This window comes from Centropristis striata, chromosome 21, assembly GCF_030273125.1.
Source record: "Centropristis striata isolate RG_2023a ecotype Rhode Island chromosome 21, C.striata_1.0, whole genome shotgun sequence".
Classification (NCBI taxonomy): Eukaryota; Metazoa; Chordata; class Actinopteri; order Perciformes; family Serranidae; genus Centropristis; species Centropristis striata.
In genome coordinates, this window is record NC_081537.1 from 20,789,304 (window position 1) to 20,806,140 (window position 16,837).

A 16,837-nucleotide genomic window follows, 5' to 3' on the forward strand; every position below is an offset into this window, starting at 1 on the left:
TGTTTTTTGCTAGATACAGGCATTTTGTTAGCGTTTCAGCCCTTGGTTGTATATTGTTTTCTCCTCACAGTGGGCATGGTTTTCTGGTTTCAAGAGAACAAGATGAATATTTTGAGGCTTTAAAATGATCATAAATGAAAACCTATAGACAATACAGTCTATGATTTTTAATCATATACTTCCTGATTTAAATCAGAACATTTCTCACTTTAAAATTACATTTTAATTAGGCAAGAACTCTTGACATGTAGACATCATTATGACCTTAAAGTCAACATTCAGTAGGAGGTCAGCAGAGCATCATCTGTTTCCTACCTGCTGGAATGGATTGGTCAGAGTCTGGTTGCAGTAAAGGTAGTAATGAACAATATCTGTGAAAACACAAACACAGAAGAAGCTGATACATTTTCATTTTTTGCCTTAACTGCACTGCAATTAGTGTCACAGCCAAAGCTTCACGCTCCCATAATTACAATTCCATTATTCTTATTCTTCGCTCTGAAACTCACCGGTACCGATGATACCCTTTGTCTGGCTCATGAGGTACTTATCAGGGGACACGCAGAAATCGCTTGTGCCCTGAAAATAAAAAACAGGAGATGTGTTAGAGCGGCGAACAGACAACAGCTATAAATAATGAAAGGTCCTTGAAATGAGGAGGTTAGAAACAGAAATTCACAAAGAACCATTCAGTGAAGGAATCAGACTGTCAAACTCTTGACAATACTTGACATTGATAGTTCATTAACACTTTGAAAGTCTTTTTCACATCATTCATATCACTTTTTGACAGAAGAATAAAAAAAGAGGACAGGCTACTGTTATAATCCACTTCAGCCTGTCTAGACGGGAATACTTTTCAATTCCGTCACTCACAACCACTTTGACTCCACAGCACAGTGCTAACAAGAAACCTGCATGCCAAAATAACAAAAGTGAGGAGTGCTGGTCTCATCTGAAACTGTGCTGTCTGAATGTTAAATGTCCCCCGGGCTCAGGTCAAACACACTGCTCATAGTTTAACTTTCTCCTTTGGGGAGGGTGGCGCTAATGAGCATGTGCACGCAGATGAGACGCAGCAAGCTGAGTTCCTCGGTAAACCCGAGCTAGTTTGTTTGAAACAAGGGATATGAGAGAGCTCTGCATTTCAGGAGCAAGTTTGTTAGAATTCCTGAAGGGAAAACAGTGATTTTCTGCAGAGTTCTTGCCACGCACTGACTGTAATTAAGAGTCCCGCGAAGGGGTGAATTCATTATGCATTCATTTATTGTGTACTACGGCATTAATCTCACTGCAGCCGACTAACACACACACACACACACACACACACACACACACACACACACACACACACAGAACTGAAGATACACATGCAGACACAACAAACACTCGCAGTCAGTCAAGCACAAATAAATCTGACACGCACACCTGTGAGCACAGACTGTGGCCACACATGAAGATCCTCAGAAAGACAAACAAACAGTTTTTTACACACAAACTCTGGCATGCAGGTTTCCTCTGGATGTGGTGGTTGTCTGACATCATTAGCAACCAAACTTGTTCTCATTTAAAGTGGGACACAGCAGTGTGGCGGCAGTGGCAAGTACATTTTCCGAGGAGGTCAGAGCAAGCACTGCAGTGATTTTCAGATGTGAAACCTAAGCGGCTGCTGGCATGTTCTCCCCGCTTACACACCCTCAACAGTCCAAAACCATTAAAGCCAGTTCATGTGGAGAGTTGCCCACAGGTGTGAATGTCAATGTATTTTAGCCCAGCAGTGGACTGATGACCTGTCCAGTGTTTGTTACAGTCTGCAGCCTCTGAAAGCCCCCAGAAATGGATGAATGGTGCCAAGAGTGAAACCAATTCTGGAAACAAAAAGCAAACTAACAAGACATTTTTAGCTTGAACTAAAGTGAAATCTTCCAATATTATTCACATTAGGTTTATTTTTTCTGTCACATACTTTTCTGACAATGATTCCTTTGGCAGAAAATCTACTGCAATCAATTAACTTGTGATGATTAAGCATTTAAGTCATTTATAGTCATTTATAAAGCAAGAGTTCACAGGTTCCAGCTTTTTAAATGTGAGGATTTGCTGCTTTTCCCTGTTTTATATAATTCTGAATGGAATATCTCTGGGTTTTAGACCTTTAGTTGGACAGAAAAGGTTGTATTAAGACACCACCATGGGCTTTTTCCTAGACTAAATGATTAATCAAATGACGACCCTACAAATTATTCTACATCGCTAGAAATGTGTCATTCGTATTCAGAGCAGGGCAGACTGTACTGAGTCACAGAGTGTCAGCCACACACACACCTGCACTGTCTGTATAACCTTCACACAAGCAGGTTACACACACACTGTAATATACAAAGGAACACACACAGACACCTTAACCGCTCACATTCAAACACAATAGAGAAGCGACACACACGCGATTCTTCACACAGAAACATGATGTTTGATGATGTATGAAAGAGCCGCTGCTGATTGTTCATGTAATTGTTTGTTCACAGCTGTTTTTATCGACGTCTGGGTAATTATGAGGCCTTTTTGAGCTGCAGCGATGCATTCTCTCAGGCGGAGAAAAGTCACCGTGGACGTCAGTATCACTATCCAGTCAGGGTCAGCCTCAGGCAAATACCACGCAACACACAGGTTACATAACAGGATGACGTAAATGTCATGATTTTATATGAAGAGTTAATGTACAGAAACAGATGAATGCATTTTAAAATGAACAGAATTTTAGATTTTTCCTTGATTGTACTTTAAAAATACTTTTTTTTTTTTTTTAGATGTCTTATTGACAACCCAACAGCAGTTTTATTGATATTCCCTGGATTGCACAAAAAAAAATCCTCAAATCTATCACATTGAGAGTAATGTAACAATGGTCTCTGTCATTCCTTTTCTTTCATGAAGCCACCCCAAAACAACTCATCTTGGTCTAGCGTAAATATAGCTAGAAGACAGATATATACAGCTATAAAAGCTATACAATTTGGTGTTATATTTATGATCTCCAGGTGATGATTTCCAATGAATTTAATGACCCCCTAAACATTTTTTTTTGTCAAGCTAGGTCAAAACTTTTCCTTGAGCACCACTGATGTCTAAAATATTTACAGCTGCGGATATTCATGGTCCTAGACGGATTGTTATATGACCTTTCTTTTACTGCTTCCTACAAACTGGACAAATAATCTAATACTCTAATAATGTACAATTACAATTTTACAATTGCAATGAAATTTACAAGAGGCTTTTGTGATCCTTAATGGTATAATATGTAACATTTCCCATTAAAATGTCAGTATTGTGGTTGTCTCCCAGAAGCTGCCATAAGTTGACTTTTATCCAGTTTTAAGCCACATTTACCCAGCACTATTAAGATCTTGGTTATTTTTAACCATATATTCGAACTGGATGATGGATTTCAGTAATGAAACGTCTAAATCTTAATTTATCAGAAAAACAAGCTGAGCAAAAGTTCGGCTGGCAGACCCTCCAGGATGTCCTGTTTCATGCTTTATTCAGTGTGTTTATGGGTATAAATCACATAGTCTGTTTGTTTTGGGGATGAGGAGACGTCTGCAGATAATTCAGCTCTCATTAAAAACATCCTGAACGAAGAACCCTGAATGGTGTTGAAGACAAAACCTCCCAGTATCCCATGCTACTTTTCGACTTTTAAAGGGCTAGGATTGGATTACCATTGAATGTTCATATTCCCCAGAGAAGGAACCTTTTTGATTTTGGTGTAGTCGTTCTATATTGTGCAGCATTTTGAACACTGCATGCTTGCAGGATTTGGGACTGTAAGTCTTGGCTTTTTGGTATCAAAAGGACTCCACAGGAATCTCAACGATCGATCGGGCAAATGTAGGCCACAGAGAGTGGAGACTTGTAAAGGAGACATTAAGCTGTAAAACGAAACCAGAGACTAATTTGTTGTAACTGATTGCACCTCCTACTGCTTTCTACCCGGTGCTCATTATCTCCAACTTAAATTCACACATGTTCCTCTAGAGCCCCCAGTCAAAACACAACATCCAGCAACAAAACCTGAGAAAAATAGCACACACGCCTGAGGCAGATGAGTCAAACACCAGTGCTCATCCATCTGATACTCTTTCAAATGCATCTCTCTATTTTCACATATCATTCTAACCCTCAAGGTCATTCAAACATTTATGTGTTTTTTATTGGGTGGGGGGCCACCATAATAGAGCAAAACACTGGAATTATTCAGCTATTCAGCCTTATGGGCTTTAAAGCTGCAATTGGATTCCTGTTGTCATAATCCTTGACTTTGAATTAAGTTATTCAGGCTTGTATAATGATGCTGACAAGGTTTAGGTTTGGGATTTTGTTCTTTTGTCAGTCTATTTTCAGCGGTATGCCGTTTGACAGCAGAGATCAAAGCGTCGGAGGTGACAGAAAGATAAATCAAGATCAGAAGAATTTTGGAAATTGGGCAGTGAGAAGGCGCTAAAAGCTTTTTAGATGACACTGCATGGCTGTAAGGGGTTTTTTTTTTTTTTACAGAGAAGGCTAGAAAAATTATAAAGGCAGCGAAGAGAGACTAAAAGGACACTTGAAGAGCAGCTATGCACTATTTTGTATTATATTTTAACATTTTGGTAAAAAGGTGCATGCGTGTCCCTGAGATTTTCCATCCTTTCTGTTATGACACACTGCAGATGTTATTGCACATATACATGCAGGTATATGCACATAAGCATATGTGCAGCAGTATATAATCATCTCTCCTCCCTTACCCCTACACATTCAAAGACATTTTTCAAGAGCAGTGTGCGTGTAGTTGAAGCAATTTATCATTACTGTCAGACACGACAGGTATTGATTGCAGACCAGTTTAAACTAGTTCATATTGGGGTAGGAGAGCAAGTCAGGGGAGAGGAAGCAAGCAGCTCACCACAGCAGTGGCCAGGTCAGCCCCCAGAGAAGTCCAGCTCAGGACCAGCGTCAGCACGCCAAACACCATCATCCTGCAGGGACACAAAGCAGCAGCAAGGTCACAGTGCAACTCAAACAATCACTGAATCAGACGCAGATTAACTGGAGCCTCAACAAGCAGAACATGACGGATTTGTAAAGTTGCCAAAGTAGCTTTACTTCAACGGTTTACATTTTGCATTTGTGTTTTTATATTTATTTTGCAGTAACTTCTTTCCAATAAATTTTGTTGATTACAAGTGGAGACACTGCTTTGCAAGAGGGTCGCCGGTTTGACTCCGGCCTGCGGCTCTTCTGTGTGGAGTTTGGATGTTCCCTCCATTGTCAGTATGGGTTCTCTCCCGGTACTCCGGCTTCCTCCCACAGTCCAAAAACATGCACTTAGGTTTGATTGGTCACTTTAAATTGCCCGTAGGTGTGAATGAGAGCGTGATTGTCTGTCCCTATGTGTCAGCCCTGTGATAGTCTGCCGACCTGTCCAGGGTGTACCCCGCCTCTCGCCCAATGTCAGCTGGGATCGGCTCCAGCCCCCCGGCCTGAATGCGGATAATCGGTTTAACATAATGAATGAATGAATAATTTCATTTTTTGGCCACTTGGTGGCAGCAGAAACAAGCTTTAAACACAACACTGATATATCATCATCTTTTAATATAATGTGCCGAACTTCTTAGCAAACAGGTGCTTATTTATGGATACTGAAGTAAATAAATTAGCGGAAATAGGGGGAATAATGCAATTGGCAAATACTAAAATAATAAGATATATAAACTTAAAAAAAAAAATCATATATTTCAAATAAATAAATAAAAAATATTTTTAAAAATGTGACACACTAACAATTAATAAAAGGGAAGTAAATAAATAGGGGAAGTAATACAAAGATAAATGGATAATAAAGCAGATTAAAAACTATATACATTTTATCAATTTTTGGCACATTACTTGGCATATTGATTTATTTATCATGTCATTTATGCATTTAGTTATTTTTATTTTATTTTGTCAGGTTCCGTCCTCCCTCAACAAGTAGTCCTATGATCCAATTTTAATCTACAAATATGTATAATGACTGCCATGAACTGGTCTTTGGTGGTTTGAAGTTCATACAGTTATCAGCGTCCTGCAGAGGGAGTACAGTGACGCAAATGGAGCTATTTTCATAATAGCTTCTGTTATTGAAAGGAAACAGCGTGAGCCCCCAGGGCCAGGAGTGGTGATCTCATTGTCCTGTCATCAACAGGAGAAGTTAAGGGTCATGCTTTACTCTGTGGGGGATAATTCTGCAGCCTCAACATACAGCTGCAGTGCAGTGGCTTTATGGGCCGAGGAACGAGTGTATCCGCTCTGTTGGCCTACATTTGATTATGGCCCCTTGGGTGGGTGACTGTTCCCTGCACCCATGAGGACATAAAAATGTGGTTTTGCTTCACAGCGGGCTCCCCCCTGATGATCTCACAGTATCAGAAAATGACATCAGAGACATGTGATGTGAAGGGGAGGGACCGTATGGGTGAGCACTTTTCCGTGCAAGGGTGCGGCGATGTGTCTGGAACAGATCAATACCCATTAAAAGATGAACACTGGTCCTGTCATAGATGAGCTCCTGTTAGGTGAAATTATCTGCAGGAAATCCAATAAATTCCTGTTGATTTGACCACTGTGGCACTTTCCAGATAAGCACAGGGGACATCCAGTCAGGGCTATGAGTGTAATTTGCCTATGCATGTCCAGACCCCATTCATTTTTCAACAGCTCCCCAGATAATCCTATTCACAATGTGCTCAGGAGATACCGAGCTCCCAACACTCAGCTTATAAGTCACCTCTTCTGTTCTCATTCTTCCTTTATCTTTTCTGCCATTTCTTTACACTTTCGATTCCCTCACCCCTGTCTCCCCTATCTCTCCTCTGCCTCCTGCCTCACTCTTTATCAGTTTTTCACTCTTGTAGTCTGTCTCCTTCCTCTGATATCGAGCCCTCCGACACTTAACAAGGGAATAGATGGGGAAGAGAGCAAGTCGTCGCAGAGTCCTTATCTCGATTTAAAATCAAGAAGCAGAACAGATGCAAAAGTTGCTCAACTGTTTTACTGGTTCAGTATGGTTTACCACAGTAATGCATGCATGTATCTGCATATGGTTACACGGAGAGTCTATTTTCTCAGACCGAATGCCCTGAATGTTTCTGTGCCTTGTTTTATCTAAATGTGAGTCTGCTTCTTGGTTTGTTGGCATGTGTCTGTGCACACATAAATGTGCAGCATTTTCACACTGGAGTGACATGCAGAAAACAAAATTATGTTTATTATTTTTGACTAATCTAAACACTTTCAACTGCTAAAAATATTTCAAATAATATAAAACACTGAGCAGGATAAGCCCCCCTTTGGTTTTTAAAAGGTCATAAGCCAAAAAGGTTGGGAACCATTGGCCAATGTGTCTGCCCGACCATGCCTATTTGACAGTTTGTTGTTGCAGGGTGTATGATAAGCTCTCACATGGACCGTGTGAGAGTTTCTTTATGACGCTGGATGACCGCGCAAAAGGATAAAAATGCCCTCTGATCGCCTCCTTAGCGCCGGCAGAAACCAAGCAAGACAGTATTCAGTTTTGTGCTCTGGTGGACACTGAGCTACACGGGAAATCGGGTGAAAACCTGATGCAAAGCACATCAAGTGAAAAAGTCTCAGAGGCCAATAAGCAGGGCAGATGATGCTCGCAAGTGCACTCAACAAGGGAGGAGGTCAAGTCACTCTGAATTAAATCAGTGTGTGAAGTAGATTTTCTTCTCAACTGAAAGAATTACAGCTTTTTGCTTTAATCTGTTGTCATGTCCAGTTTGAATAAATAATATGGAAAGTGATGGATCTAAATATCATTATACAAACCATTATTATATTTGTCAGATTAAATGAACGTGCAGTGAACCTGAAAGCAGAAATGTATAAGACATACTGGGTACAGGCTGCAAATGTCAATTAGTCATAATAATCACATCGTTCTCTCTTCTGCCTTGTGATTGTCATCTCAGAAATCGTCTAACTTGACTAACTTGGAACGCACCTCATTATATTGTGTTTGTGTCTTGAACAAATCATAACTTCCTCACGGATTGTGACTTTGCTACGCAGAAAAAAAAACACTGGACACCCAGACTTCACTGAATTAATGAGTGTTTGTGCTGTTAAGAAAACAAGCTCAGGAGCCTGTTACTGGTTTATGTGTGTCTTACCATCAACTGACTACATTAGATGTATACTAGAAGTACATGTATACTTGGGATATTACTCTAGAGCTTAGTGCAACCTCTTCAAAGTTTGAATAGCTGCAGTTTTAATAAATCATGAAACAACCTGAGTTTGATCAAATCTACAACCTGCAGTGACCTGGATTCACAGCTGCTGGACTGTGGCCCCTTCCATTCCTGCTGACTATATGAATATTAAAGATCTGTGCCATCTCCATGCATATAGATTATGCATTCAGTAACCTGTCCTGGAAGGTTTCTTTGTAAAGATGCCGAACTAAAAGGGGCCAAGTACACTTCCCTGTGGTACACCATGAATTCATATTTAGGTTGGGCAGGCGGATTTGGAACAAACAAAAGGTAACAAAGGTTAAAAAGGTTGAGTCCTTCTTTGTAGATAGAATTAAAATATTTTCATGCTATTGCATGTTTAATTGTGTTTTAATCATGCATGTGTGCACGAGACAAGCAACATCTCTCACTGAAACCTGCAGAGCTGAAAAATGAAGCCAGTGAAGACCAGCAGACTTTTATTATTAATTAAAATATTAAAATTAAAAACATGCTCTTGAAGAAATGTGTTTCAAGTCATTTTATCTCAAGTCAAATCAAATCAATCAGGTAAAGTTGAAGTCCCAAGTCTAGTCACAACATAGTCACACACAAAACATAATCATTCATCTACTAACAGACATTTAATGCATCGGTTAATGATGCAAAAATGTTAAAACGAGATCAACATTGAAATTTACCTTAACTAAGACATTGGGTTTCAAAGTGGTTTACAGAAACACAATGTTTCAATACCAATAATGTATTCTACTGATTGGGGTGACTGGTTATATCAGTCATTATCTAATTAACTTAAGCTAACTCGGAGCTGTGAAAGAACAGATTGTATGTGATTGTGTGAGTAACAGGGATCTGACACTTGTAATGTTAAACATTAAAAACAATAACCATTTTAATAGATATTAAGTCATCAAATCAAGTAAAGTCACAAGTATTTAACCTCCAAGTCAAGTCTCAAGAGTCCAAATATCTGCCTTCTTGCATTAAATACAATACAAAATTTTGTTGAGGTAACAGATATTTAATCTACAAGCTAAACTGCAATGTTTTTTCTGAACTCTGCTGCCATTTTTCTCAGACCTATAGGGTCAATTTTGGACATTTGAGATTACCCGAATTCCTCTTGTAAAACTGTTTATTACTTTACACACATACAGTAGCTTCTATTACCATTCCTTCCTCCAGGCAGTAAATAATGTTTTTCTTCTTACCAATGCTGTGTGTTTCATTATAATTTCAGTGCATCCCACTCATTTGCTTTGTTTGTATAAATGACAAGTCTTCTCAGTGTACGTCCTTGCTCACAACAGCTCAAACGGTTCCTATCATCCAGGGAAAATTAGTTTTTTTTCCCTTTTATTTTTATGTGCATGAGGGGCACACACACACACGATCCTGCAATCCAGGCTTACTCTGTATTTACGTAGTGACATTTTAAGGTTCAGTTCACCCAATAGATGCTGTGTTATGTTCGCAGGTTTTGAGATGTCAGTTTTCTGAGATGTCTGCCAACACCCCACAACAATGGAGGTGGATGTAAATTTGTTTGCAGCGCTCAATTTGGAATAATTCCTCAGAACAGAACAGACTGAAAGAAATTCAGATAAAAACTGCTGACAGCGAGGTCTATGGATGTCTCTCCCTCTCTCACATGTGGGTGTATCTTCGTGTCTAAGCTGTTACTGTGTGTCATGCTAACACAGAGCCAGCCAGTTATAAGCACCAGGAAGAGTCGGCAGGCCCCCAGAGTGTAATCTGCTCCCAAAAGCCTCGAACCGCTTCCACTCCACTGGAAGAGAGCATGCCTTGGGAGGGCAGACACTCTTGACACTGACTCATCTTGTGTGTGCAAAAAGAGGGTGGGAGAGCGAAGTGGGGGTGGGCTCGTGGTTAGTAGGGCAAGTTTAGTGCGGCTCACACCCTGAACTGACTGATTGAGAGCGACAGAGTGACGCTCGGCTGGGTGAATGGAGGCCCGGGTGGATTTCATGCCCTGTGAAAGCTCCTTTACAGCAGCAAAAAAAAGAAAGAAAAAAAATCACATTCCAGTGGAGATGGATACACTTAAGCTATATATATACTTTAAGAAGATTAAATGGAAGCGGAGGCACTGCGTGTGAATATGTACTGTATGTACAAGTACAGTATTTGTGTGCTAGGTATAATCATCTGCAATAACTAATCTTTCAGTGCTAGTGTATAATGATGTGTGGGAGTGTTTTCATGTCTTGAATGTCATACCAACATTCTGTTTTCACTGACATTTCTCACAGCACTCGGCTTGCTCATTTTTCAATAAACTTCCCACGGTCCCATTGAAATTAAGAATACTAACTAATAACTTTTTAATTTTGAAGGGAGATCTGGCCAAGACAGGCAGCAACATGAATAACACTTAAAGACAGACAGAAAACACAAAAATTCAAAGGAATTAAAAAGCAAGTGTTGGAACAGAAATTAAGAGTCAGACTATTATTTAGTGCAGAGGCTGAAGCAGGCTAAGTTGTAAAGATATGGTAAAGATGCATTGTAGCATCATATGAAATTAGAAGGCCCAAGGGTAACCGTTGGTAACCATGTCATGATATCTTGTCAGGAAGGGGGAAAAAAAAATGCTCTTGAATGAGGGAAAAAGTGATATGGCCATTGTTAAAGTGGCTCATTAACCTCTGACTTTTTCCAGTTACTGTACAGGCATTTGGGACTGAAAGCATAAAGCAGTCCTGAGAATGCAAGGAGTATTGTTCGACACTTCTGCATGATAAAACACACAGATAGTATGGCAGCAGAGCACAACTGCAAATGAAGGTTAACCAATGGCAGGTGTGATGACCCTGGGCCATGCAGATACCTGCTATCTCCTGCCTCTGTTTTCTGCTGCAGTCCTTATTGATTGGCTGGTACCTCCCATGTCGTTGTGGGATTGGCTGCACCTGCTGAGAGGTTATATAAGCTGGGGGATTGCAAGATGACTCCTCCTGGAAGGCTGTTGCCTCTCAGGGACCCAGCTTTAGTTTTGTTTGGTTGGATTTAGTTGTTCTTTGTTTGTGATGGTTATGTTAGCATATCTGCTTTGTCAAAGCACATTCACCTCACTACTGACTGCAAGTTTGTTTCAGTTGGGTTTGACTTTAATAAATTTACTTCTTTACTTAAATTGTTGCTGTGTTGAACTCTCTTTGTTATGCTCCTGAATGAGCTGGAGCATAACACAGAGCTTACGGGTTGCCATAACAAGTCATCATATCTGGAAGTTTCTGGAAGTATAACTCACAATGGTGAGTCAGAACTTTGCAATTGGAATTGGTAATGAAGCTCAAAAAAAGAAGCAAGAAAAGCATGGTAGCCTGTGTCAGCAGATACTGAGCAGTATATATATATAACGCTATTGTTTCCTATCTAGAGGACATTGTGATATAATAACAATTATCATCCTTTATTTTTTTTCTTCTGTTTGGTGTTGTTTTAATATACACTGCATGTACTTTTATTTATTTATCATGTTTTCTTGTCACTCATGAAAGGTAAAATCAATAAAATATTAATCTGAGAAAAAGGGCCTAAAAATACAAAGCTGAATAATTAACGACGTGCCCTGTCAGGCTCCGGAGATCCAGAACACCGTGTCCGTTATCGAATGTAATTCATGTCTGAAGCCATTTAAAGCAGGTCAAGTGTTTAACCGGAATAACAATCTCCAGGAAGTTATATTGTTGATAACATCAAATGGCTGCGCTCCCATCTCCCCGCAGCTCTCAGATCCAATTTGTAGAGCAAAGCTATTGACACGGCAACACTCGGAGCGAGTTCAACCCACCGCTGGCAACGCTGAAAGGCAAATGGTGAAATACAACAGGGCTTGCAGGGCAGTGTTTGTACAAGGACATGATCCAATACTTTGCTGCATCGTTCACAGGCAGGTTCCCATGAGAAGAGGAGCAGCTCCTGCCTCCAGCTCGCTCTGTCTACACCAGTACAAACTAATTCATCTCATTCTTTGCTAAAATGGAGCTCCTGTTCGGTATAAAAGCACAGCATGAATTATTTTGCACTCATAAATAACAATGACATTCATCAGGATAACAAGATGTGCAGGAGAGGGAGTTTCACTGCTTAGTCGTAGAAACTCCAAATGAAAGATTCTTGGATGCACTTATATATAGGATATGACATCAGAGGATATCTAGTAGTAACTGGGAGAAAATATAAGTTTGGCCTAGTTTTACCAAAGACAATGTACAAGGAGAATCTAGTGTTTGATTTGGAGAAAAGAGCATTGTGTTGGTCTCTTGTAACATGTGGACAAATGAAATCTGTAGCAGCTGCTGCAGCATAAATGTGACTAAGACTAAATTCATGTTTCCCAGTTAGTTGTGATTTACTTCAGCCTGCTAATCTCCCAATCCACTCCTTCTCTCATACATCCTGCCCCTGCCTCTTCACTCTCTGCCTTTAGGAAAATCACACAAAAACCATAAAGCAGATTGCCTCCTTTCTTTGTAAACAACCAAAAAAAGAGCTCTTGTCTCTGTAAATAACAAAGGCGTATTGGACTCACGTGGTAAGCAGCCAGCGAGACTGCTTGGCCAGCCCCAGACAGGCCAGCAGGCAGATGATCAGGTCCAGGATGAGGAGCAGCAGGTAGGTGAGCCACCTGCAGGGACAGACAGAGATGGAAAATAAAAGTGCTGCTGGTAAATGCTTGTTTTGGCAAAGAGCAGGTAATTTTGTTAACAGGAAATTCAGTTTTCATGCAACCTGGGTCTTAATGGTGCAGTTTTTTTGCCAGGGTTCCTGTAATACCACTGTGGGCAGCTAAACCTCTTTTTCAATCATAGCTGAGCAACATAGGCACAACAGCAGTGTTGTGCAAATTCAAACATCACAAGCTGGCTTTAAAGTGCAGTTCACACAGATTAAAATGAAGTAGTTTATGTTCATAGTTCACAAATTTAAATTTTATGTTCACAATCCAATAAACTGAACAGGTCCCCCGACTGTGCAAGAAATTGATTAAACAGTGTTCTGCTTGTCAGCATGTACTGCTAACTAGCATACTACATAAAAAATACAAAAGACATACCTTAAGCTAAATACAAAATTCAGGACCAAAACATACATGAATCTACTCAGTAACTTTTAAGCAACCCTGACCTACTTTCTTTTCTGGATTTGTGGAGTTTTTACTCCAGTAACATCAACAAAAACTTGCCACTGAAGACAATTAGCATGAATCTAACCTCAAAGCTGCTCACCCAACTATATTTTTCCCTACTAAGTATCTAAACAGGGTTATTTTTTAATGAAATAAGATTCCAATGTTAATTGATGAAAAGTTTAATTCATGAAACAATGCTATCATACGCTTCAGTCTTATAGCACAGCAGTGCATATGTAACTCCTTTGATATGGTTCTCGAGTGGAAACATCAAACAGCCAGACACGATTTTCAACCAACTCACGGAGCTTAAGTTAGCTTAATTAGCTAGTTAGCTACGGCTGATAAAATAGGGATCTATGTCCCAGGGTCCAATGCTCCCTCGATCTATCCTTTAATATGAGTCATCAGGGAGACCTTTCAAAGGCTTTCATGTTTTTCCCTAGGTCAAATATTCAACATGTTTCCTTTGGTAAACATGGAGAAATCACCCAACAGCCGACAGGCAGTTTTCTTAAATTTAGACACTGATATCTCGACAGTGGCTGAAAGGATGTTCACCACTCAAATTGCTTTGGAAACATCTTAATCCTTTTGCTCTTTTGGAATTTGAACTGAGAAGCTAGCCCTAACCAATTTCTTACAATGTTAGTTTAAATCAAGAGACAGAACATTGGAACAAAGGGATGACCCTATAAAATATGGAAGCCATAACTGTTGTTTCAGTGGATAAAAAAAACTAGATTATAAAGCTTTTTTTCCACAGAATTTCAAATTGTAATCTTTCAGCATTATCAATGTGTACTGCAGTGATTTAGACACCAAAGTTCAAGCCACAATCTCAAGGCACACCTGTATTCATACCTGTGCAAAATAGTCTCTTTAACACATGTTATCTGTGTTAAAAAGACTTTGTCATACTCCAATAATCAGGAGCTTTCCACTTGGACATGGAGTAGCCAGCCAGTGGGGAAAAGTAGCATGCTATACGCACATTTATTTACTCTTTAAAGTGGCTTTTATAACGCCTTCCAAGTTTTTTTTATGACCTAAACCTAGATCAGTGGTTTTGTAGCCTAAATTTAATGAAATTGAAGCCTTTTTTTACAACCACAAACTGTACATGTATGTATAATCACATGTGCATTATTTTTTAGAACACTCCACGAGATATAGATCGTTTTGACCAAGTTTTTATGGGTCACTATGGGGTGTTTCAGCAGGTGCAAGTTATGCCAACTCCACAGTGGTGGAATGTAACTAAGTACATTTACTCAAATACTGTACTAAAGTGAGGTGCTTGCACTTTTGAGGTACTTCAGTATTTCAATTTTATGTAACTTTATACTTCTACTTCACTACATCTTGAGGTAGATATTGTAATTTTTACCCCACTACATTTAGCTGACAGCTTTTAGTTACTTTTCAGGTTGAGATTTAACATGTAAAACATGATGAATTTAAAGTGATTAGACATTTGTTTTTAAATAATACCTCATAACAGTATAGTAGGTAGGTAGCTCTACCTTTACAAAAGTAAAATGCTGCTTGAATGCATAAATACAAATAATCTAATAATATATTTAGAATATATAAAACAATCTGCGTGGGCCCATTCTGCATAACGAGTACTTTTACTTTTGATACTTTGAGTAAATTTTGATGCTGATACTTTTGTACTTTTACGTAAGTTTTAAATGCAGGACTTTAACTAAAGTAAGGAATCTGAATACCTTTTCCACCACTGCAACTACAGTCAGCTAAACAACATGCAACTGCTTGACAACATTAACCAGATTTACTACATTTAGGTATGAGGACATGATGATCTCCTGCTACCGGTGACAGGCACTTATTTTGGCAATACTGCTGTGAGTCACACTGCATTAATGGTGTCTGGTTGTCACAAAATTCAATGGCACACCTGGACTTGCCTCACGGCACACCATTTGGGAACCTGGTGTATTGCGTATGTAACAAAAATCTTAATAAACCAGAATTTGAAGTCATTAAAGCACTGGGAGTGGAGAGAGTGTCCCACTTATTTTCACCTCAGTGGACACATGCTGTCATCTGAGGTGTGTTGATGCTTGAGGGTATCGCCTGTGATCCCCTCCAGTATTGCCCTCCTCAGTGTTCCCATCTGTTGTTTGAGCAGTGGTCAGTCTGTGACCGGACACACAGAAAGCCTGTCCAGATGGTTAATAATGGATGGACTCGAATCCATATGGCTGAATGTTTCATGCTGTGAAACAAACAGGGGGAGGTGTGGTTATATCACCTTTTCACTTTGATTTATCAATCAACACTTCTAATTAAAGCCCCCTTATTTATCATTCCCATCAGTGTGCATCTTTCTCTTGTTTCCCATTAAACCTCCTGCACTCCCACTCCTACATTATTCTCTGATTTTTCTTTTCAATTATTTATTTTATTTTCCACCCATCTTTGTCTCCATCACTCCGCAGCATCCTTCCCACATCTCCCTCATCTCTCATGCACTCCTCTTTCTTTTTTCCACTCTCTTTAATCTCCTTACCCTCCGTCTCTTTCCCCCGTCAGCCCCCTTTTTCTCTCCCTCCCTCGCCCTTCTCTTCCTCGCCACCACCTCCTCCTTGCTATTTCATTTCATCGTTTCCCCTCTTGGCAGTAGAAGCTGGGATGTCAACATGCACATGGAGGCTCTCGGGTGACACTGCCACCGTGTTTGTCTGTGTCATCTTAATCCAATTAGAGTCAGACTGAGTACAGCAGAGAGGCACATGGGGATGGAGGGTGGAGGGGGGGTTACATTTCTATGTATGATAGAAAATTACATGTCTTCAAGAAGTTGTGCTGGCTAGCAGAGAGCTGCTCCAAATGTGATAGGACTCAGTTTAAAATCTAATAATGATAAAAAATATGATAATGTATTCCTCCACAGAGAGGTCAGAGGTCACCATCATCTACCAATAGTGGGTTTTATGGCCCAGTTGACCCAGGGCCCACACTCACTGAGGGACCCCATTAAGAGGCCCATAAAATCACACCTTACCTTCCTTTATTTCTTCTTTTATACAATAAATTAAATAAACTGTTTTTTACTGATTTGACACACTTACTAGTATATTCTATAAGGCCAAATACGTAAAATCGATTTAGTTTTATATCAATGAGTGACTTATATGAGCTGCAGAATACATTTGATGACTTTTTTTTTTCAGGGAGAGTTGGTTCCACAAGGGCTAAGATACTGTAAAGTGGAAAGAAAACCAAAATCTGCTTCCAAGCGTGTTAAGAGAACCTTTATTTGAGAAACGTAAAGTCTGTTTTTCCACATCTACAACTGGTTCAATTGGTAAGAATGAGTAAAATATATACAGAGGCC

General features: G+C 39.7%; 1 protein-coding gene across 2 annotated transcripts in view; it reads right to left on the reverse strand.

The window, feature by feature from the left end:
* The window catches only part of ttyh2 (tweety family member 2), an 88,760-nt gene that overhangs the window by 11,735 nt on the left and 60,188 nt on the right, over positions 1–16,837 (reverse strand). For both annotated transcript variants that reach the window (XM_059324389.1, XM_059324390.1), the window contains exons 5-8: positions 12,871–12,966; positions 4,952–5,024; positions 510–579; positions 316–371 (exon numbers count right to left, since the gene is read on the reverse strand). In XM_059324389.1, coding sequence (XP_059180372.1) covers positions 316–371; positions 510–579; positions 4,952–5,024; positions 12,871–12,966 — 295 coding nt within the window. The remainder of the gene's footprint in view (positions 1–315; positions 372–509; positions 580–4,951; positions 5,025–12,870; positions 12,967–16,837) is intronic.